General features: G+C 40.3%; 1 protein-coding gene across 2 annotated transcripts in view; it reads left to right on the top strand.

The window, feature by feature from the left end:
* The first annotated feature begins 416 nt into the window (after positions 1-416).
* Positions 417-23,887, top strand: part of abcd3a (ATP-binding cassette, sub-family D (ALD), member 3a) — a 110,338-nt gene continuing 86,867 nt past the window's right edge. The window contains exons 1-3 of one of the 2 annotated variants that reach the window (XM_060830574.1): positions 417-551; positions 12,881-12,914; positions 13,019-13,117. In XM_060830574.1, the coding sequence (XP_060686557.1) occupies positions 442-551; positions 12,881-12,914; positions 13,019-13,117 (243 nt within the window). In that variant the 5' untranslated portion in view covers positions 417-441. Of the gene's footprint in view, positions 552-1,579; positions 1,720-12,880; positions 12,915-13,018; positions 13,118-23,887 lie in introns of those variants that run through there. The other variant, XM_060830575.1, reaches the window with a different exon arrangement.

The raw sequence follows: 23,887 nt of genomic DNA, 5'->3' as shown, positions 1-23,887 counted from the left end.
CCTGATGCTGCCTGGCTTGCTGTGTTCCTCCAGCCTCCTGTTTATCTGGCGCGCGGTAGCTTCATCATTACACCAAATTACGGGCTTGAATGCACCATCACGTTCGGAAGGCAGGGTCCACCTGAAAAAAAAATCTTGAGCACACAATAAATCTTTCAGCAAAGTTAACAAATCTGCTTGAGAATACGAACTCGGGCGTTTAATGCATATGTAAAGTGGAAACTGCATCAGATTTAAGAATGCAAAGGTTTTTATTAGAAGAATAATCCATGGACAGGTACAAGTTACCTAGGTGACCTTGCATCCAGGTGACAGTCCCTGCAGCGTTGACCATGCCCCCGGCTGCCTGGTAGATGTTGATTGACAGTTAAAGTGACGTCCGTCCCGGCAGCGCTTGCGCTGCTAGACCGGTTTCTCTCTGTTGCCGCTACTATTCCCGCAATGGCGGTCCTCAGCAAATTACTGACTCCCAAACACTCTGCGTTCGGAGCGGCAGCTGTTTTTGTACTCTTTGCGTTGAGTAGAAGACGGGGCAGAGGCACGTCACACAGGTATAGGATCACTCTGACTATTTGAAAGCTGGGTTCACGATAGTGTGTGTTGTGTGTTGCTCGAGGCCGAGGATTTAAAAATGGCCTAGCCACTTCAATCTGAAAAGAATGGAGTGACAAAAGCTGACGAACATGACAGTACATTGAATGAAGGAAAAGGTTGGCCCCACCATCCGCTATAATGTTGTTATGTTCGTTGTGCGATTTGTTTTACTACATTGGGGGGGTAAACTGCTTTGATGCTGAAACTACTGTTAGAATCAACCTTTTTAAAACACCATTTTAATTAATTTTCCCTGAGGATTTTACCAAGAATTGAGAAAACTCATTTACAATCTTTGTTCGCGATTGATGAAAATTTAATGCTTTTTAAAACTTAAATCTTGTTGGCAATTTAGAGGGGCAACTAAGCTTTGTTGTTAATTCATAGAGTTTAGAGAGCAATGTTGCAACTCTTCACATTTGGTTATTGCTTGATTACTTCGCTGTGATTGTTTACTTTATTTCATGGCCTGTGGTATTGCTAATATGAACAACATTTATTGCCCATCCCTAATTGCCCTTGATTTTTGTGGCTCACTGGAGCATCGCAAAAGTTGAGTCAACCACATTATTGGTGGTCTGGTATGTCTTGGAGGCCAAAATAACGACAGCAGATTTTCTTCCCAACAGCACATCCAATGAACCAGATGAGTTTTTGCAACAGTGGAGTTGTGAAATTAGCTTTTATTGCTAAGTTTGAGCATCTGTGTGGGTTCTAGTCGAGTGACATTGTCATTACACCACCATTTTCCCTTGTGATTATTGATTGAATACTTGTTCTGAGTTCAGGACCCAATGTTGAATGAACTTCCAGGCCCTGATTCAGCATTGTGATGTTTGAAACATGATCTAATTTTTGATTAGCTGGCCAAGGGTGCATGTTCGTTGAAATAAAATCAAGAACTGCGGATGCTAGGCATCTGAAACAAAAACAGAAATATTGATGTGAAACATCCACTGTTTTCTCTCTACAGAATCTGCCAGACCTACTAAGTTGCTCCAGTAACTTCTATTTTTGTTGTTGCATGCTCACTGGACATTTAAGATGGCAGGCACCTCTAAGCTTTAGGATCAACAGGAGGCCCTCCAGCACAGATATTGGCAAATTCTGGTACCTCCAATGTAGGTAGGAGAAAGGTCACCTCAAGATGGGAGTGTCAGCTGAAGACACTTAAAAAAGTTTTAATATTTATTTAGGCAATGAATAAAAAGAAACACTTCAGCTTTGCTCTGGGGCTTTTGCCAACTATTTTAAATTTGTACTATCCAGTTACTGACTTTCCTGCCAGTTCTGGTAAGCACTTGGTCAGGTCCTGTGGTAGAGGTAAGTATAATGAGAATATTGGAAAGATCTTTGGACAGATACATGAATAGGAAAGGTTTAGAGGGATATGAGCCAAGTGCAGGCAAATGGGACTAGTTCAGTTTAGGAAACCTGGTCGTGCTGTATGACTTTACAAGTATTAGTTGTGCTGTAGTGTCCTTCTGGGGCTTGTAAGACAGCTTAACCTTTGTATTATGGCCTTTTTTCGGAGATTCCTGCTGTGTAAACATTTTGATATTAAAAAAAAACCTGTTTGGACATACTATGATATCTTCCTGCCCGTCATAACCTGAGGTAGGACTTGAATCCAGATTTTCTAAAACGGTAGTATATATGAATATTTTAGCAAGTTATCATTTCATATAGTCAGGTGTTTTGGAGGCTGGAAGTATATTAGTAACTGGAAGGATTGTGAGTATAAGCTTGTATCGAATTAAATGTTTGAGGTGAAAATAATTTCAACCCTTATTTCAATTTTACCTATCGCCAAGTGTACTTTCATCATCAGCTCCTAAGCCACCCACACTGATGTCTAAAATCTCATTTAAAATGGTAATATTTTGAATTGATATTTCAGAATGGCCAATGTGCCATGTTCCAAACCTCCTCCTCAAGTTTCTGCCTGAAGCAGGCCCTTGGCACATAATCGGTTAAGGATGGCAAGGTGCAGTCATTGTTTTTCATTATGAACAGACCGCAAAGCCAGATCCCTCGTCCACCTCAGCCAGAATGGGATAAAACTTCCTGTTGTTGGCATTTATCTGATCCATTTGCTAGTTGTTTAGTCAATTGAGCTAAGCGACCCCAGCCCCTTAACCAATAATTTTTTCATATTCTATCTCCCACATGTAGTCCCACATCTATCCGACTTTAGCATCACATTTCACCTTACTGACAAGTTTTGTGCTCCAATGCCTCTTCATTTGTATTGCAGCAAGGCTGCATGAATTGGAATTTCCTGTGGCAATAGAAATTTTCAAAAGTCAGAAGTAGCATTAGTATAAATGTACCAATGCAGAATTATACATCTTTAAAGATTTCTCTGAACTTTATTTAGACAACAGAAAAAAATGGGATTTCACAGTTGTACAGGATGAAAACAGTAGTCCATCTGCCTGTGCTGATCGATTAGAAGAATCCTGTTCTTTCCCCACTGAATTTTTTTTCCATTCTTAAATATATATCCAGTGACCTTTTGTTAATTCCTCTTGAATTGGCTTCAAGTACACTTTCAGGTTTTTTTTAAATTTAAATTTGTACCTTCCGATTACTGACTCTCCTGCCAGTGAACATACTGAATCTCTCTTGATTTATTCTATCCAATTCCCTTTTTTTACCTCATCTATGAAAACTCCTCTTAACCTTGTCTCCTCTGAGATGAGCAATTCTACCATCTTTAGTCTCTCCTAAAATTGAAGTACCTCATCCCAGATACCACTGTAGTAAATCTCCTGTTTCATGTTCTCCACAACCTTATCATTATTACTATTATGCGGAATGCGGAATTAAAAATAGGATCCCAGCTGAGCCTGAACCAATGATTTTCAAAGGTTTAGCACAAACTTCCTTGCTTCTATAATGTCACCATTTATAAAGTCAGTCATCCTGAATATGTTTTTGTAACAATTTTCTCAACTTGTCTGTAGACATATTAAATGTTTTTATGTGAATCCTCACATCTGTCTGTTTCAATAGCCACTTAAAATTTTACCATTTGGTTATCCTTGTTCTTTGCACAATAAAAAAAATGCATCCTTTTACACCTTGTGTAATCCAATTTTCCAACAATTTTTATGCAGCTTTCAAGTTTCCTTCTATTGTCGTCACTAATTATTACACTTCCACATTTTGTGTCAATGCAGATTTTGAAATTATGCCATCTTTATGGGCATAAGACCACTGAGTCACATCACTGCAAACCTCCATCTGAATGAAACTACTCTCTGATTTCTGTAACAAACATCATCCAAATAATCCCATGTCTTCAATTTTACTAATAAGCCTGTGATGTGATTCTTCATCAAATGCTTTAGGAAATCCACTTATGTAATTTTAACTTATTTCCCATCATTAGCCCTCTCTGTTTCATAATCAAAACGCTTGAAGCTTCTCTGCTTTCAACATTAGGCTGTTTGACCCAGTACTGTTTCTGTCCTTTTATGACAAAGCATGTACCATTTTCAAACTTTGATCCTCTGGCACCATTCCCATTTCCAAGAAAGATTGAAAAACTTCAGCGAGAACCACAGTTGTTTCAGTTTCCCCAGATCACACGGGCAGCATATTTTTGTGGACAGATTCAACAAACGTTCCAACAATGTCCTTTGCCTTCACAAGATTATTATTAGTCCTCATTGACCCTACCCTCCTTTTTGTTCCTTTTGAATTGTTTTAGCTACTTTTAGTTTCTGAATGCATCACCATAATTGTAACATCCATCAATTATAGGTCAACGGTTAAGTGCCATGTTGTTTTATGTCTGCCAAAGTCTGTGTTTACATAATTGATCATACTCCAATAGAAAGCTAGTGTTATGATCTGCCAGTGACCGTTGGTATGACTTTACAAAATCTCCACAAACATTTACGAAAGGACAGTTAAAGGGATCAGGAACAGTGAAATGCTGTTTACTGATTACCTATATAACATAATACAGTGGTTTCATTGTGTTTTCATTGTTTAGCAAATTTTGGTTTGGGGAAAAGTTCACTTTTAACTTTTACGCACTGTTCATGTAAGAATGGGAAATGAAAACTAACAAAACTTCACCCTTCAGTGTAAATTCACTTTGAATGGATAAAGGTTGACACACCTGTAACATATGCTGCACTTCTGTCTATTCTGTGCTAATTACAGGAAGTATGACAGCCATACACTTTATGGTTCTTGTAATCAATGCAATAGGAGGGGGAAAAAAGGATAAAATGCTGTAGATGCAAAGTTAACACTCTCCTGTGATTTATCAAGATATTTGCATTTATGGAATAAAGTGCAGGCTAGGTGGATTAGCCAAAAGAAATATGGGGTTACAGGGGTGGGGATATGGGTCTGGCAGGGATGCTGTTTCGACTGTCGCTCCAGACTCAGTGGGTCGAATGGCCTCTTTCTGCACTGTAAGAATTCTACAATCCTTTTGCCAAAGATCAAAAAGAAATTGTTTGACTATAGTGTGTTTAGTTTAATGGAACACTTGAAATTTGGAATTTAGTGACACACTGTTCCAAATGTTACATAATTTTGTAAGCACTGGGTAGTTTGTCATGATGGAACATTTCTTCTTTCTGAAGTCAACTTTTGCCCAGAATCATGTTTTAAAAAGTCAGAACAAATATTTTACATAGCAAATAATGTACCATGCTTGAAAGCAATGGTACAAAACCAATGTGATTAAATGAATATGCCATTTTGCATTCTCTGATTTATTTACACAATCGTAACATGATGTTGGTTAATTAGTCATTAAGATGTTATATCTTTAACAAAAATAAATAATAGTCCACAAAGACATAGGAGAAGAATTAGAACATTCACCCCATTGAATCTGCTTTGCCATTCATTGAGATTTTGGCAGATCTGATAATCCTCAACTCACTTTCCTGCTTTTTTCCTATAATGCTTGATTCTTACGTAGGAACTACGCAGAGCAGAGGAAAAACACCTATACAGTGTAGTCAAAAAGAATGGGTACCAATGAACTCAGTCTGCCGATATCTCCGCAATAAACCCCAACCAGCAGACAAAACACGTCCAGAAACCCTAGCCACCCTCTCCTACACTAAAGACATCTCAGAAATGACTGCCAGACTACTCAGACCTCTTGGCATCATGGTAGCCCACAAACCTACCAACACACTAAAACAGCAGCTAATTAACTTGAAAGACCCAATATAGACAACAAGCAAAACTAATGTCATTTACAAAATACCTGTAAGAACTGTACCAAACACTACATTGGACAAACAGGCAGAAACCTGGCCACCAAACAGAGACTCATGCAAGAATTCCTAGAAGCCTACCATTCCAACTGGAACTCTATCAACAAACACAATGACTTGGATCCCATTTTCCACCCCCTGAGAAAAAGAACAGGAAATGACATCACCACAGAAAATGGCATCACCAACCCAAGGAAACCTAAACACACAAATAAAAAACAGGCCATATCACCAGTGCTTCATCCGGAGACACACTGATGATGTTACCTAGTATGGTGATGAAACATCTGAAAATGAACCTTTCAGCTCAGTGAGCAAACCTACATCTACATCAATTATGTGAATTTTGGGTTATTCAAACAAGATCTCAGGGTCCCATTCGGGTACACTGTTTGCTCACAACCAGAATCTGGCACCGCTAGCCAGCCTGGAGGTCACCCAGGCATTGTGAAGTCCCGGATTCGGTCTGTTGGGAAATCACTCAAACCGAGTCACAACTTAGTCTGCACCCTGTCCGACGATTGAGCACCACCTGCAAATCTCCTGACCTCAAATGGCTGGCTTCCCGCCAGGAGCGAGGTGACCGGGGCCACATTGGCCTAAGCAACAACAGTCTGGCCCTGCTTACAGCTGTGGTGGGTTGGGGATCTTGGGAACAGTTTGTCTCTCCTACACTTCCTCACAATGCAGCTTGGCCGCAATACACTGACCACCAATCACTGCCAGGTGCCCCAACTGAGAGCCTGGTCTTTAAACCATTACCGACAGCCCACAAATGCACAGAGGCCCTGGCGGGTATGGAGTGAAGTGCTGAAGAGAGTAGGTACCTTGTAGTGGGGGGGAGGCAAAGGCAAAGGGAGTGTGATCAGCTATCCGAACAAACAGTTATCCAAACAGACAGTTATCCGAACAGAATACCATTCACCGGTGCTGTTTGGATAATCGAGGTTCCCTGTACTTAACTTCTGTCTTTAGAAAATGGTGACAATAGACTAGTTTTGAATGTGGGTGTTGAGCAACTGAATGGTATAGTGATAGATAAAAGATAACTTTTTCAAAAAGGCTTGCACAATTCAGTAGGTAAATCACCAGGCCCAGGGATGCATCTTAAATTGCTGAGAGAGGTAAAGGAGCAAGTTGTGGAGCTGTTGACAGAAATTTGTCAGGTCTCTCTTAAAGCAGGATTAGTCCCAGGGAATTGGAGGATTTCAACTGTGACACGATTATTTAAGAAAATGGCAGATGACAACCCAGGAATCTATAGATCTGTCAGCTTGACATTAGTAGTGGGAAAAAGATGGAGACCTCAATATGGAATAAGGTTAATATATACTTAGCAAAATAAGTTAATTCTTAACAGTCAACAAGGCTTTGTCAAAGGCAGATCATGTCTGACAAGTTTGATTGAGTTATTTGAGGTGGCATAAGCAGTCGACAAGTGTAGTACTATGGATGTTGTATATTTGGACTTTCAGAAAGGACTTCATACAGTTGTTTAGCAAATTAGAAATGTTGAGGTTGCTGGGTCCTTGGCAACATGAATTAGAAGTTAGCTAAAAGATAGGTAGTTTCAGATGGGCATTTCTCAGATTGGAGACAAGTTGAAAATGGTGTTTTCCAGGCAGCAGTGTTGGGACCCTTGCTTTGTCTGATTCATATAAATGGTTTGGAGTTTGGTATTGAGGGCAAAATCTTTAAATTTTTGGATGATACTAAAGTAGGGAGAATAGTGAATTGTGAGGGTGACTCTGAGCAACTTTGGAGGGACTTTAGCAAGTTGGCCAAATGGGCAGACACAGAATGGTACAACTGTGAGGGAATTCAGGAGCAGAGAGACCTCAGGGTTCATGTGCATAAATCTCTGAAGGGGGCCAGGCATGTTGAAATTGTTGTTAAGACAGCTTATTAGATCCTTAGGCTGATAAATAGAGGCATACAATATAAAGACAAGGAAGTGATGTTGCCCCTCTATAAATCTTTGGTCAGACCACATCTGGAGTATTGTGTACTTTATTTTCGGAAGCATGTTAAAGACCTGGAAAGAGCACAAAGTAGAAATTATACCCATAATGAGAGATTTTAAATACAAGGAAAGATTAGAGAAATTGGGCTTATTCTTCTTGGAGCAAAGAAGATTAAGAAGTGACCTTAATTGGGTGTTCAAAGTTATGAACAATTTTGGCAAGGTAAATAAGGATATTTTGTTTCCACTAGTAGGTAGGTCAGTAATTTGGAGTCAGAGCAAGGAGTGACATAAGGAGAAACTTCTTTACTCAGAGAGTTGATAGAATTTGGAATGTGTTGCCTGGGAAAGTGTTAGAGGTGGATTCCATATGAGGTTTCAAAAGAGCTGATTATATTTTTGAAATTGATGAATTTGAGAGTTACAGAGATAAGGCTGGAGAGTAGGACTAGCTGGGTAGATTTTTTTTATTAGATTAGATTAGATTCCCTCCTGTGTGGAAGCAGGCCATTCGGCCTGACAAGTCCACACTGACCCACTGTAGAGTAACCCACCCAGAACCATTTCCCGATGACGAAGGCACCTAACACTATGGACAACTGAGCATGGCCAGTTCACCTGACCTGCACAGCTTTGAACTGTGGGAGGAAACCAGAGCACCCAGAGGAAACCTGCACAGACACAGGGAGAATGTGCAAACTCTACACAGATGGTCACCAGAGGCTGGGACCGAACTGACACTGTGAGGCAACAGTGCTTACCACTGAGCTCCCGTGCCACCCATACAGTCCCAGTGGGTAGAATAGCCTCCAACTGTCCTGTAAAATTGTATGATCCAATTTGCCTTCCCTATTGCCTGTGAAACTTGTGTAATAATATTTATGCAATAATTAACTTTACACAATTTAATAATGTATTGATTTCTATTTAGTCCATTGTATTTTGTGTGAAAGAACGTAAGTTTTGGGGATTCTTTAAGTCTTAGAATCATTTAGTACAGAAGAAGTCCTTTCAATCTGTCCCACCAAAAATATGCTATCACCTATACTAGTTCCACTTTCCCCTTGAATATTTGAGCAAAATAATTTTCAAAAAAATGAAGAACCATGAACTTTAAGAAATCAAAATGTCGGAGAAGAGAAAGGAAAGACTGCTTTGGCCAAAATCTCGCTGTGCAGTAGAGACCAAGAGATTAAACGAGAAAAATGGCATTATTTTATTTTAGTACGATGCAATAGCTCATTGATATTAAAAACCTTTCACATGTTCATTTCTTGGCGGTTGCTTAAATTTAAGATGCAATGCATTTTGGATTTTGCAATGTTATTTTGTCATCTTGCACAGATGTAGGAATACTAGTGGGGAGAAAGTTATATTTTCATGGATTTGCAGGAAAAAAACCTTGTTGAATACCCTTGCTACTTCTAAACATAAAAGGTACTACAAGTTTCAACATTGTGAATCACAATGAATCTCAACTCACAATAATATATTTGTAACTTAATTAAAATGATCCCTATTTCTGATCTGAAGGGAAATGGGAGGTGCAAGTCCCACAGAAGTGACATCAGTGCTGGTGGGACTTGGGCATGCTCAACAAAAGACCATTGGTCTGTTCTCAAAGGTTTCATTTGAATTTGTCACTCACAACATTTTGGTAGTCTGGGCATTGAAAATTGACTGAACAAGTCAGATGAAGCCATTTGGAAAGTTGTTGGGACATTCACCTTATATCAGAATGAAGATGGTGAGATTGAAAGTTAAATTGAAATTAATCAGAAACATATATGAATGTTATGGCAAAAATTGCATAAGCAGGAAGATGAAACAAGATTGCAGACAAAACTGACAATTAAGACAGCAGGTAATAGCCACTGTATTGAGATAAAGACCACTGACATAAAGGGATGATCATTGTAGGAGAGTCTATCATAGTTTAGGGAATCAAGAGATCAAGGGTCTAATGGCAGGCAGAAAAGAAGAGAACAAATAGAATGTGGAACACACCAGAAGTGACCCTGAAACAATGAACACCAGTTGATACTCCTGCAGCTGATTGAGAACTAACAGAACGTTGGGTGGGCAGAGAGAACCCAGATGCAATAATTCACTGTTAGTGATGGTGTGGAAAATTCACTAATAATTCATTGAAAATTTTGTATTAAACATGCTGTTTCAATTTAGTTACAATTTTCCATCGCACCTGGATGCACATCTGTACTCTCCACTATACTTCAGATATTTCACTTTTTAAGTTCTCCGGGACTGGTTCATGCAGCTGCTTCTATGAACACTGTGTCCCTGTTGGTTTCTTTAAGTTGCACTGACACTAAGTTTATTTGTTTAAATTCATGTTTAAGATCTCAACTCAGTTTTTTTTAACATTAAGATTATTTTGGAACCTTCTGTTCTGCGCATCCATGTAAGCTTGAGGCAGGAGTTAGTTTTTTTTCTTGGACCAGCAAAATTGTTCTGTTTTACTTTTGAATGATCTTTGCCCAACTCATTACCTATACATTATGATCTTAAAAATGTGTTGCTGGAAAAACGCAGCAGGTCAGGCAGCATCAAAGGAACAGGAGAATCGACGTTTCGGGCATAAGCCCTTCTTCAGGAATGAGGAGGGTGTGCCAAGCAGGCTAAGATAAAAGTAGGGAGGAGGGACTTGGGAGAGGGGCGTTGGGAATACGATAGGTGGAAGGAGGTTAAGGCGAGAGTGATTGGCCGGAGAGGGGGTGGGAGCGGAGAGGTCTGGAAGAAGATTGCAGGTCAAGAAGGCGGCGCTGAGTCTGAGGTTTGGGACTGAGAAAAGGTGCGGGGAGGAGAAATGAGAAAGCTGGAGAAATCTGCATTCATCCCTTGTGTTGGAGGGTTCCTAGGCAGAAGATGAGGTGCTCTTCCTCCAGGCGTCATGTTGCCATGGTCTGGCGATGGAGGAGACCAAGGACCTGCATGTCCTTGGCGGAGTTGAGGTAGGGGGTGGGGGGGGGGGGGGGGGGGAGTTAAAGTGTTCAGCCACGTGGTGATTGGGTTGGTTGGTGCGGATGTCCCAGAGATATTCTCTGAAATGTTCCGCAAGTAGGTGGCTTGAGGTGTTCTGACGCCTGGAGGAAGAGTGCCTCATCTTCCGCCTAGGAACCCTCCAACCACAAGGGATGAATGCAGATTTCTCCAGCTTTCTCATTTCCCCTCTCCCCACCTTTTCTCAGGCCCAACCGTCAGACTCAGCGCCGCCTTCTTGACCTGCAATCTTCTTCCAGACCTCTCCGCCCCCACCCCCTCTCCAGGCTATCACCCTCGCCTTAACCTCCTTCCACCTCTCGTACTCCCAATGCCCCTCCCCCAAGTCCCTCCTTCCTACCTTTTATCTTAGCCTGCTTGGCACCCCCTCCTCATTCCTGAAGAAGGGCTTATGCCCGAAATGTTGATTCTCCTGCTCCTTTGATGCTGCCTGACCTGTTGCGCTTTTTCAGCAACACATTTTTAAGCTCTGATCTCCAACATCTGCTGTCCTCACTTTCTCCTATACGTTATGATGACTAGCTCAGGTTCCTGACAGCTGCTTTTTCATTTAGATAATCCCTCTCAATCCTCTAATTTTGCTACAAAAATAGAAATTGCTGAAAAATAAAAGCTCAGCAGGTCAGGCACCATCTGTGGAGACAAAACAGAATTAATATTTTGGGTCCAGTGACTGATCTTCAGAACCCCCTGAAGGGTCACTGACTTGAAACGTTAACTCTGCTTTCTCTCCACAGAAACTGCCAGATTTGCTGAGTCTATTATGCAATTTATTTTTTCTCTGATTTCCAGCATCTGCAGTTCTTTGTTTTATTTTCTCTCTAATTTTACTAAGTTTTATAAAGTGTTTGTGTGCATACAGGTTATTTAAAATAAAAGCTTTAGGTCAAAAAATAGCATTGTAGGTAATAAAGAATTGAATAGCTGGGTGGAAGTGTGGAGTTTATTATGAAAGGGATTAGGATATGAGGTAGAAATGGAAAGGGACAATGGATCGGCAGGAAATGGGATATTAAAAAGCAGGAGTATGATGAAAGGGAGAATTGAGGTGGGAAGAAAACAGTGGAAAACAAATGCAGAGGAATAGGGTACAAGTGTGAAATTATAGATGTGAGAGGGTTAAGAAGCTTATGGGAACTGATGGGTAAATTGAGTAAAGTAAATAACAAGTGCAGGTGTGATAGATAAGGAAAAGGGTGAGAAGCAGAATTAGAATTGAAGGACTTAGAAGGAAAACAAGAAGCGGTGGTGTTTGGAATAAAATGATAGGGAGAAGTAGGAGCGGTGGACAGAAGAAGGAAATGTAGGGTTAGGAGTTCAGAAGTTGCAGCAAGTAGACTGGATGGGGTTGGAGTACCTTTCGTTTGGCATTGCTTTCAGTTGCAATGGATTGGGTTTATTAATGAGATGGATGATGGTCAAAAGGAAAACAAGAATAAAACAAGAAATTAAGGTGCTGTATTACAGCTTTTAAAGCTAAATTGCCTTTCTTGAGAGCAGTCATTGAATTTCATCAGCAAATTTGTAAATGGAGTTAGATAAATTTGGCCATTCTGTTGAGTGTATAGGTATAATAAGCATCTGAGTAATCAACCTTGCAGGGCACTGGTTTGAGGATTATCATGGAGGAGGTGTTGTCGCCTGTCCTTACTGATTGTTCCCCGCTCTGCAACCGGATGCTCAACTACCTGACATGCAAATAACAGAGTCCAAGGTCTCCAAGCTTGGGGATAAGTTTTGTTGGGAATTATGGTGTTAAAGCCAGAGCTAAAGTCAATAAACAGGATTCTGACATTGGTGTCCTTTTTTTCCAGAAGAAGCATTTGGATAGACATATGAACGGGCAGGGAATGGAGGGATGCAGACCATTTGCAGATGGGTTGGATTGGTTTGGAATGACATCATGGTCCAAATATCTTGGACCAAATGATCTGTTCCTGGGTTGCAATGTTTTATAATGTTAAAAATGGAAAGAGATAAGTCAGTCCTTTATTTGGCAAACATGACTTCTGTACCATCTTAAATGTTAATCTTTTAATTACAGTAAGAATGATGGAAAGCTTTCTCTTCAGAATGAGGTGAGTATATCATGAAAATATATTGCATTTTTTTCTTCATTAAAATAACATTTTTGCTTCATATGGTTTCTTAGGAATAGAAACCTCTATCCTCTGTTTTTCAGAAAGAAGGTAAAAAAGAGAAAGCAGTTGTGGATGGTGTTTTCTTTGCTAGGATATGGAGAATTCTGAAGATAATGGTGCCTGGAATGTTTTCCCAAGAGGTGGGTATAGTACATTTATTCAGGTGAAGACTGATAATTAGACATTTGTAAAGTTTGTAATCAAACACAAATAAATCTGTGTCTAAAGGTGAGCAGAGCTCAAAGGCCTGCTTCCCTAAGAAAAATAGGAAACTCTAGTTTTTATGCATTCCTTGTTGATCAGGGAAAATTAATGGCTCAGTTTCAAGTTACCTGTTCTGTCAACCAGGAGATGATGCAATTATATGGCCGAGGGAGAAAGCGACCATATGACAAGAATGAAAAGTTCCAAACTGTGTCTCATATAATTGTAGGAGAGTTACCTTTCCAGGTCAATATATTTCAGCAGAGTTCTAGAAAAGGATTGTCAAGCTGAAACATGACCCTTTCTTTCTCCGCAGATCCTGCTGGAGTCACTGAGTATTTCCAATGTTTTCCATTTTTACTTTATTCGAATCCTGAACTTGGATCTAGGTCAATTACAATTTAGTTTTTAATGTTAATTTATGTCATAATGTTAATTGAAACATCTAACTGAAATTAATTAAACTTGTTTCAAAAATGTCTTGAATTTTTCACTGATTTAGGGCTGTTAACTTATTCACAATGTTAACATAATGTTATCAGGGCACAAGTTCCTTAACTCCTTTATGCATTTTATAAACTAGTAAAGAATTTTGTTGAACCAATGTTGATTTTAAAAAGAAAATCATTAGGTGCAGGAACAGGCAGGATGTTTGGTGAAATGCTTATTTCCCATTGAGAGTAGAGCACCACATAGTCATATTATGTAAAGGTGGCAAGTCCATGACTCAGTTTCTGACTTGTGTCAACATTAAATGCTTATGATAAATGCTAATGTAAACATGGTGTACATTGGCTTATAAAGGATGGAAGAAATCTGTCAAGATCCCTGCTCATGATTACTATTCTACTGTAAAATAGATGTGCGCACTGAGTGAGGTGATGATCAGGCTTAGCTGAGATTCTTCTCTCTTCACTTGTCCATTGAAGTGCTTAGATCTTCAAAGGAATACACAATCTTTGAAAAAATAATTTCTGCCTTGGCCAAGATGTTGCATTTTGACTGGAATTAAAAATGGATAATAACTTCTCAGTTATTCCTGCTATATCCTAATTGCTGTGCTGACAACTGTAATGATGCACATTTTGGAATATTGCCCTTGAGTCTCTCTTTGTGGTGTGTTAAAGAAATACAAATAAAGACTTACACTAATATAGTATTTCACAAGATTAAGATGCCCCAAATTCCTTGATGAGCAAATAAGTACTTTTTGAAATATGGTTATTGTTGAAATGTAAATTGGCAACAAATTTTACTACATAAAAACTCCCAAAAATAGCAGTGAGATGATCAGATCTATTCTGTTGATGTTGATTGAGAAATAAATTTTAGGTAAGAAATCCAGGAGAACACTCCTACTCTGATGTAGTGCTGTGGATTTTTTTTATTTGTTTAAGTATAGAAAAGACCTTGGTTTAATTAGAATTAGATTTTATTGTTATATGTATTCAAGTACAGGGATACAGAAGTACAGTGAAACGTGTACATTGTTGCCACTCACCATCTTAGAACAAAATCTTAGATAAAGAGTCGAAAAATAACGAAATAAGTTGAAAGTTCAGCATTGCAGTTGTCAGGATAAAGTGGTGAAGAAGAAATAAAGCCAAAAGCCTTAAATTACAGTCTTTCTTAAGCTATAGGCCTGACATTGCTCCTCGCTGAGCTTTCTCCATGAGTGCTCAATCTGTTTTCTGTGCTAAGCTTAATTGTTTGATCTCTACGCCTCTCGTCAACGACTGCCATCCTCTCTCTCCCTCTTAAGGTCTCAACTGAAAGGCAGCACCTCTGATTAAACTGTACTCTTCGTGTTTGCACTAGAATGTAAACTATGCAATATGCTAAAATCTTTGTAATCAGTCTAAGTACCTTCTGGCTCAGAGGTGAGAACGCTATCAAAGAACTATGGTTGATATGTCAGGGGTGTTTATTCTCAAGTGAGCAAAAAAAATCCAGGAGTTTACAATAGTTTTGAAGAATAGATTGAAAAATTCTTCAATTCTTGTTTAATAGTACAAACAATCTTTTTTGCAACTCACAAGATAATTACAGCTGTGAAACTTTGTTTGACTCATTTTATTTCATTCAGTCAGGTTGAACATAAAGTCTTGCCACTGCAGCATCCATTTAGTTATTCCAATATTCTTGCTCTTGGTCTTTTTCAGGAGGACATTCTAAATACTTTGCAAAGATTAATTTGATATTAGTTTTAGCCTTGTCTTTTTTTCATTTGAATCTGTCATCCATTGTTTTATTTTGTAATTGAATATAATTACCCCTATTTTCTAGATGGAGGAAATATAGTGCAGATAGACTTCAAGGAAGTAATTTGCCAAGATACTACACAGGATATTTGACGATTAATGGGTTTGGAATTAAGAGCATGATATCTAAGACATGTCAGTAGAGAGGAAACAGAATAGGACGTGGCACTTTTTAAGAGTTGTTGAGAATGTATGGTAATGTGCCTCAGGTTACAATTCTGGGGCCTCTTTTACTCACTGTACATATTATTTGTAATCTGAGTTGAGTTGACATTTGGTGATAAGCTCAAAATTGGAAGTATGTTTAACTCTATAGAAGCCTCAAGGAAATAGGATATTAATAAATCAGGGGAATAAGCTGAAAGGTAGCAGAGAAAAATGGATCATATTTGCACAGAAATGGCAGTCACATGCAAATTGTCATTCCACCATTTTGTTTTACAAATTGAAAGATCTTTGCATTTCTATTCAGAGTTCCTTCAGAAATCTGAAGTTCTAAATTGGCAGAAGGCTAATTTTGACAGTATTAGGCAAGAACTTTTAAAAGCTAATTGGGGACAGATGTTTGCAGGTAAAAAGACTGTTGGAAAATGGGAAGTCTTCAGAAATGAGATAACGAGAGCCCAGAGACAGTATATTCCTGTTAGAGTGGAAGGAATGGCTGGTAAGCTTAGGGAATGCTGGATGACTAGAGAAGTTAAAGGTTTTGTTAAGAAAAAGAAGGAAGCATATGCCAGCTTTAGACAGCAGAGATCGAGTGAATCCTTGGCAGAGTAAAAAAGCAGTGGGAATTTACTTAAGAGGGAGATCAGGAGAGCAAAAAGGGGAATTGAGATAGCTTTGGCAGAGAGAGCTAAGGAGAATCCAAAGGGCCTTTATAAATACATTTAAAGGGAAACCAGGAAGAGAATTGGGCCCCTCAAATCAGCAAGGCAGCCTATGTGTGGAGCAACAGGAAATGGGGGAGACAGTAATGGGTATTTTGCATCAATATTTACTATGGAAAATATAGAATGTAGGCAAATAGATGGTGACGTCTTGAAGAATATCCATATCACAGAGGAGGAAGTGCTGGATGTCTTGAAATTCCTAAAAGTTGATCAATCTCTGTTTAGGTGTACCCGACAACTCTGTGGGAAACTAGGGAAGTGATTGCTGGGCCTGGAAAAGCCCTCATGAAGGGCTTTTGTCCGAAATGTCGATTTTCCTGTTCCTTGGCTGCTGCCTCACCTGCTGTGCTTTTCCAGCACCACTCTAATCTAGACTCTGATCTCCGGCATTTACAGTCGTCACTTTCGCCTGAGTGATTGCTGGGCCTTTTGCTGAGGTATTTGTATCCTTGATGGTCACAGGTGTGAGGTGCCAGAAGACTGGAGGTTGGCTAACGTGGTGCCACTGTTTAAGAAGGGTGATAAGGACAAGCCAGGGAACTATAGACCGATGAACCTGGTGACAATGGTGGGCACGTTGTTGGAGAGAATCCTGAGGGACAGATTTAAGCATATTTGGAAAGGCAAGGACTAATTAGAGATAGTCAACATGGGTTTGTGTGTGGGAAATCATATCTCATGAACTTGATTGAGTTTTTTGAAGAAGTAATAAAGAGGACTGATGAGGGCAGAGCAGTAGATGTGATCTATGTGGACCTCAGTAAGGCATTCAACAAGGTTCCCTGTGGGAGACTGGTTAGAAAGGTTAGATGTCATGGAATACAGGGAGAGCTAGCCATTTGGATACCGTATTGGCTGAAAGGTAAAAGACAGAGGGTGGGTTGCTTTTCAGACTGGAGGCCTGTGACCAGTGGAGTGCCACAAGGATCGGTGCTGGATCCACTACTTTTCATCATTTTATATAAATGATTTGGATGCGAACATAGGAGGTATAGTTAGTAAGTTTGCAGATGACACCAAAATTGGAGGTGTAGTGGACAGCGGAGAAGGTTACCTCAGATTACAACAGGATCTTGGTCAGATGGGCCAATGTGCTGAGGATGGCAGATGGAGTTTAATTTAGATAAATGCGAGGTGCTGCATTTTGAAAAAGCAAACTTAGCAGGACTTATACACTTAATGGTAAGGTCCTAGGACTGTTGCTGAACAAAGAGACCTTGGAGTGCAGGTTCATAGCTCCTTGCAAATGGAGTCACAGGTAAATAGAATAGTGAAGATGATGTTTGGTATGCTTTCCTTTATTGGTCAGAGTATTGAATATAGGAGTTGGGAGGTCATGTTGCGGCTGTACAGAGCATTGGTTTAGCCAGTTTTGGAATAGTGTGTACAGTTCTGGTCTCCTTCCTATCGGAAAGATGTTGTGAAACATGAAAGAGTTCAGAAAAGATTTACAAGAATGTTTCCAAGGTTGGAGGATTTGAGCTATAGGGAGAGGCTGAATAGTCTGGGGCTATCTTCCCTGGAGCGTCGGAAGCTGAGGGGTGACTTTTATAGAGATTTGTAAGGTCATGGATAGGATAAATTGACAAGATCTCTTCCCTCGGGTGTGGAGTCCAGAACTAGAAGGCACAGGTTTAGGGTGAGGGGGGAAAGATATAAAAGCGACCTAAGCGGCAACTTTTTCACACAGAGGTTGCTGTGTATATGGAATGAGCTGCTAGAGGAAGTGGTGGATGCTGGTACAATTGCAACATTTAAAAGGCATTTATGGGTATATAAATAGGAAGGGTTTAGAGGGATACGGGCCAGGTGCTGGCAAATGGGACTAGATTAGGTTGGGATATCTGGTTGGTATAGACGGATTGGGCTGAAGGGTCTATTTCAGTGCTGTACATCTCTATGAGTAAGTATAGAGTCGTACTTCCATTGTGACAGGTCCCTTGTAATGAAGAACAGTTGGGTAAAGGCAAACTACACCTCTTATTTTCACAGCAACTACTTGCCATATTCTGTAATTAAAGTTCCAGCATCAGGGCCAGTCACTTTAACAGCTCCTGTACATAAGGCAACTGTGAGAGGGTAGCTAACTGTTCCGCTAGTGGCTTAATTTGAGAAAAATCCTGAACAGAATTCTGATGAATAGAGTTGTCACAACAACAGTAGCCATGAACAATCAATGGAATGTTCAATACCTTTCATTGTTTCTAGTATCAGACACCCGGCTAGAAATTCAAACCAAACCTGGAAGACCTGTTTTGCTGTTTATTTAATCCTTGAGAGAGTTTAGTTCAATGATAGCACTTTTACAAATAGCGCACCAAGCTTTCCCATGGTAGTATAAACTGAAATTACAAAATGTGACAGCACTGTATTGAAAAAAGTTTCCATTTCTTTGCAGTTGGTATATAATTAAAAACTGGCAAGTGTACCATCAACAATCTTGCCTGATATAAGCAAGTTTTTCATCCTGGACATTTCTCAGCAACGTTTAAACTTCACCCATGATTTAGAGTTACCTAAACATTTTCAGCAGCTTGAATTTACTAAATTGTTACGAAAAGTTCTTTAACAGGCCATTTTCTCTGGCCTTAAATAATTTATTTTCCTGAACCAGTCATATAATCAGTAGCTCATCACTGTTTCAATGTACATTTTTTTAAATATTAAATTAAACGTCCTAATTTCCTCGAGCACCCAAGTTACATCTAAACCAATAAAATTTTGGAACAAAGCACCACTTGTATTCTCATGTCTTTTAAAAGGGAAACCCAAACAGAAAGCGCTGTATGTTTAACTCTTCTATCTAGAAAAGAAGCTGCGAGTCAGCTCTTCATAATAAACGATAATATTTATTGAACACAATACTGTAACAAAATACACTATAAACGAACAATTTACACCATACACCTAATCAAATATCTTGTGTTTTAACTTCAATCTGGATGATCATATGCCACCACACTAGATCTTGGCCTTGATCCGCTTGGCAATGATCATCTGGACGTCTTCTTCTTGTTGACCCAGAGGTGTCTTCTCTTCATAGTGGTTGGTCTGGAATTACTGCTCCTGAGGATGATGTTGCAGCGATTCTTATGCTTAGTAGTTGTTTGTGCCCTTTTGGTACAGTTTTTAGTGTCCTCCAATAGATCGATCCTGATCGATCGGACCCAACCAAGTGTTGACATGTGGATGGCAGGTTGGAACTTGGGCATCCATTCTTGGATGTGTTAGGTGCACACAAGTCAGGTGGCCCTCTCCAGATAAGGGTGTGAGGTGCCCCTGTGTCTAGTAAACAACTCAATGTTTTCAGTTGATCTGGGATTGCATTCAGGTTGCATATTGTATGCAACTGCCGGGTCAATTATATACTGTCAGTTTGTAGCTACAGTCTGTCTGGATGTGCAGCATGTTTGTTAGCATAGCTACTTTGGTCAATGCTTCTCTCAATTTCATAGCACACTTCATTTATTATCCATTTTTCGTAAATCCATCATAAATCCATCATTTTGAGTGGCCTGTCTAGCCACAGATGAATAAGCTGAGTAAGTCTGGCAATATTTGTGCAAAGAAAAAAATCAAGTGTCGTGGGGAAAGGACAGGGAAGTGGATATGAGGAATGTTGAAGCAGCCATGATCCTGCTGAATGATGGAGGAGGCTTGAAGGGCTGAATGGCCTTCTCCTGTTCCTGTTTCCTATTGTGGTCCTTTGGAAACATTTTAGTCCAATATGATTCACCAATCTGACTGAGGATGTTTAAAGTCAGTTTTATTGTCCATTTCAAAATACTTTGAGAGAAAAATGGGCTTACCAACACCTGGTTTTGGCTATGAATGCTCATAAAACTCAGACTGATCATGATGTCACATTGATTTGATATCAGTTGTGCCATTTAAAAGCTGGAAAATGACCCCCTCCCATTTTAAACTTTGTGCAGCTGGATGCTTAAGCAGCAAGAAGAATCAATAGCTGTCCCATAAATATGCTTACAGATTATTTGCTGAATGATTTCTTCCAGTTGATGGATTCAACTTAAGTGTTTGTGACATGCTTCTAGAAGTTCTCTGGCTGCCCTGTGTTTAGCTTGTCATTTGATTGTCATGTTGCCCCCAGTTGAATTTTTGGTCCCTGTCATCTGTGTGTATAGCTACAAGGGACAGGTGGTCATGGTGTTTAGTGGCTAGTTGGTGTTCGTGGATGCAGATTGCTAGTTGTCTGCCTGTTTGCCCTATATAGTGTTTCATGCAGTGTTTGCATGGAATCCTGTAAATTATATAAATGGTACTCAGCCACAGACTCCATCAACAAGCACATTAACCTAGACCCAGTGTAAGACCATAAGAAATAGGAGTAGAAGTAAGGCCGTTCGGACATCGAGTCCACTCTGCCATTCAATCATGGCTGATGGGCATTTCAGCATCATTTACCCGCACTTTCCCTGTATCCATGGTAGGCTCATTCATAAAGTCCTCATGGTAGGCTTATTCATGAAGTCGGGAAATATGGGATACAGGGTGATTTGGCTATCTGGATTCAGAATTGGTTGGCTGACTGAAAGCTGAGAGTGGTTGTAGATGGAAAGTATTCTGCCTGGAGGTCAGTGTTGAGTGGTGTCCTGCAGAGTTCTGTTCTTGGACCTCTGCTCTTTGTAGTTTTTATAAATGACTTGGATGAGCAGGTTGAGGGATGAGTTAGTAAATTTGCAGATGACACAAAGGTTGGAGGTGCTGTTGATAGTATTGAGGGTTATTGCAGGCTGCAGTGCAACATATTCTAGATGATAGTGGTGCTAGAAAAGCACAGCAGTTCAGGCAGCATCCGAGTAGCAGGAAAATCGATGTTTCGGGCCAAAGCCCTTCATCAGGAATAGAGGCAGGGTGCCTGCAGAGTGGGGAGATAAATGAGAGGCCCAAATGCGAAGTGATACATTTTGGAAGGTCGAACTTGAATGCTGAATATAGGATTAAAGACAGGATTCTTGGCAGTGTGGAGGAACAGAGGGATCTTGGTGTTCAAGTACATAGATCCCTCAAAGTTGCCACCCAAGTGGCAAGAAGGAGTTGTTAAGAAAGCATATGCCTTTCTGACTTTCATTAATGGAAGATAGAGTTTAAGAGCCATGGGATTTTGCTGCAGCTCTACATGTCCCTGGTGAGATCACACTTGGAATATTGTGTCCAGTTCTGGTCGCCCTATTTTAGGAAAGGTACAGAGGCCTTGCAGAGCATGTAAAGAAGGTTTACCAGGATGCTGCCTGGGCTGGACGGTTTGCCTTATGACTAGGTTCAGACTTTTCTCTCTGGAGAAGAGGAGGAAGAGAGGTGGCCTGATCGAGGTATACAAGATGAGAGGCATGGATAGAGTCAATAGCCAGAGACTTTTCCCCAGGGCAGGATTGACTGGCACGAGAGGTTATAGTTTTAAGATATTATGAGAAAGGTATAGAGGGGACGTCTTTATGTAGAGAGTTGTGAATGCATGGAATGCGTTGCCAGCAATGGTGGTGAAAGCAGAGTCATTAGGGACATTTAAGCAACTATTGGACATGCACATGGATAGCAGTGAGTTGAGGGGTGCGTAGGTTAAGTTATTTTATTTTACATTAGGATTAATCCTTGGCACAACATTGTGGGCCAAAAGGCCTGTTCTGTGCTGTACATTTCTATATTCTAGCCCTTAATTCCTTGCAAAATTAAGAATGTTATCAATCTCTGTCTTGAAGACATTTAACGTCCCAGCCCCCACTGCACTCCGTGGCAATGAACTCCACAGGCCCACCACTCTCTGGCTGAAGAAATGTCTCCACATTTCTGTTCTAAATTGACCCCCTCTAATTCCATGGCTATGCCCACGAGTCCTAGTATCCCTGTCTGATAGAAACTGTTTCCCAGCGTCCACTCTTTCTAAGCCATGCATTATCTGGTAAGTTTCTATTAGACCTTCCCTCAACCTTCTAAACTCTAATGAATGCCACTGCACGATCCTCAGCTATTCATTGTATGTTAGGCCTACCATTCCAGGGATCATCTGTGTGAATCTCCAGTACCAATATGTCCTTCTGGAGGTGTGGGTTCCAAATCTCGACACAGTATTCTAAATGGGGCCTAATCACAGCTTTATATTGGCCATTACAATGAACAATGGAAACAGCAGAAATGGAACCAAATAAATTCCAAAGATGCAGTACTTCACTGGAGTCTCCAAAGCACAGAAGATGTCACATAGACAGGAGGCGAAGCATCTACGAAACAACTTCCCAGCTTGGCAAACATGCCCACAACCACAAATTTTCATTTATGTTCCAACCATCTTTTGAATGTTTGACTGGAGGGCATAGAGTCATAGAGATATACAGCATGGAAACAGACCTTTCAGTCCAACTCATCTATGCCAACCAGATATCCTAAATTAATCTAGTCCCATTTGCCAGCACTTGACCCATATCCCTCTATGCCCTTCCTTTTCATATACCCTTCCAGATGCCTTTTTTGTTGTAATTGTACCAGCCTCCACAACTTTCACTGGCAGCTCATTCCGTATAGACACCACCCTGTGCGTGAAAAAGTTACCCCTAAGGTGCCTTTTATATCTTTCCCCTTTCACTCTAAACCTATGCTCATTAGTTGTGGACTTCTGCACCACAGGAAAAAAAGCTTGCCTGTTTACCTTATCCATGACCCTCATGTCTTTATGAACCTCTGTAAGGTCACCCCTCAGCCCCTGATTCTCCAGTGAAACAGTCCCAGCCTGTTCAGCCTCTCCCTATAGCTCAACTCCTCCAACCCTGGCAATATCCGTGTAAATCTTTTCTGAACCCTTTCAAGTTTGACAACATCCTTCCTATAGGAAGGAGACCAGAATTGACATAGTATTCGAAAAGTTGCCTAACAAATATCCTGTACAGCTGCAACTTGACCTCCCAATTCTTGTACTCAGTGCTGTGACCAGTGAAGGAAAGGAGACCAAACTTCATCTTCATTATCTTATCTACTTGCAACTCCACTTTCAAGGAACTATGCAACTGCATTTGTTCAGCAACACAACCGAGGAAGTTACCATTAAGCGTATAAGTCCTGTCCTGATTTGCCTTTCCAAATGCAGCCCCTCACATTTATCTAAATTAAACTCCATCTGCCTCTCCTTGGCCCATTGGCCCACCTGATCAAAATCCTGTACTCTGAGGTAACCTTCTTCACTGTCACTACATCACTAATTTTGGTGTCATTAACAGCACAGATGACGAAAAGCAGTGGGCCCAGCAGCGATCCTTGTGACACACCACTGGTCACAGGCCTCCAGTCTGAAAAACGACCCTCCACTACCACCTTCTGTCTTCTACCTTTGAGCCAGTTCTGTATCCAAATGGCCAGCTCTCCCTGTATTCCATGTAATCTAACCTTGCTGACCAGTCTACCATGAGGAACCTTGTTGATCACCTCACTGAAATCCATATAGATCACGTCCACTGCTCTGCTCTCATCAATCCTCTTCATTACTTTTTCACAAAACTCAATCAAGTTTGTGAGATATGATTTCCCATGCACAAACTCATGTTGA

The sequence above is a fragment of the Hemiscyllium ocellatum genome, chromosome 9 (genome assembly GCF_020745735.1).
Source record: "Hemiscyllium ocellatum isolate sHemOce1 chromosome 9, sHemOce1.pat.X.cur, whole genome shotgun sequence".
NCBI classification, from domain to species: domain Eukaryota; kingdom Metazoa; phylum Chordata; class Chondrichthyes; order Orectolobiformes; family Hemiscylliidae; genus Hemiscyllium; species Hemiscyllium ocellatum.
Note: the sequence above shows the minus strand (reverse complement) of the source record. Positions and strands in the feature narration are given on the sequence as shown.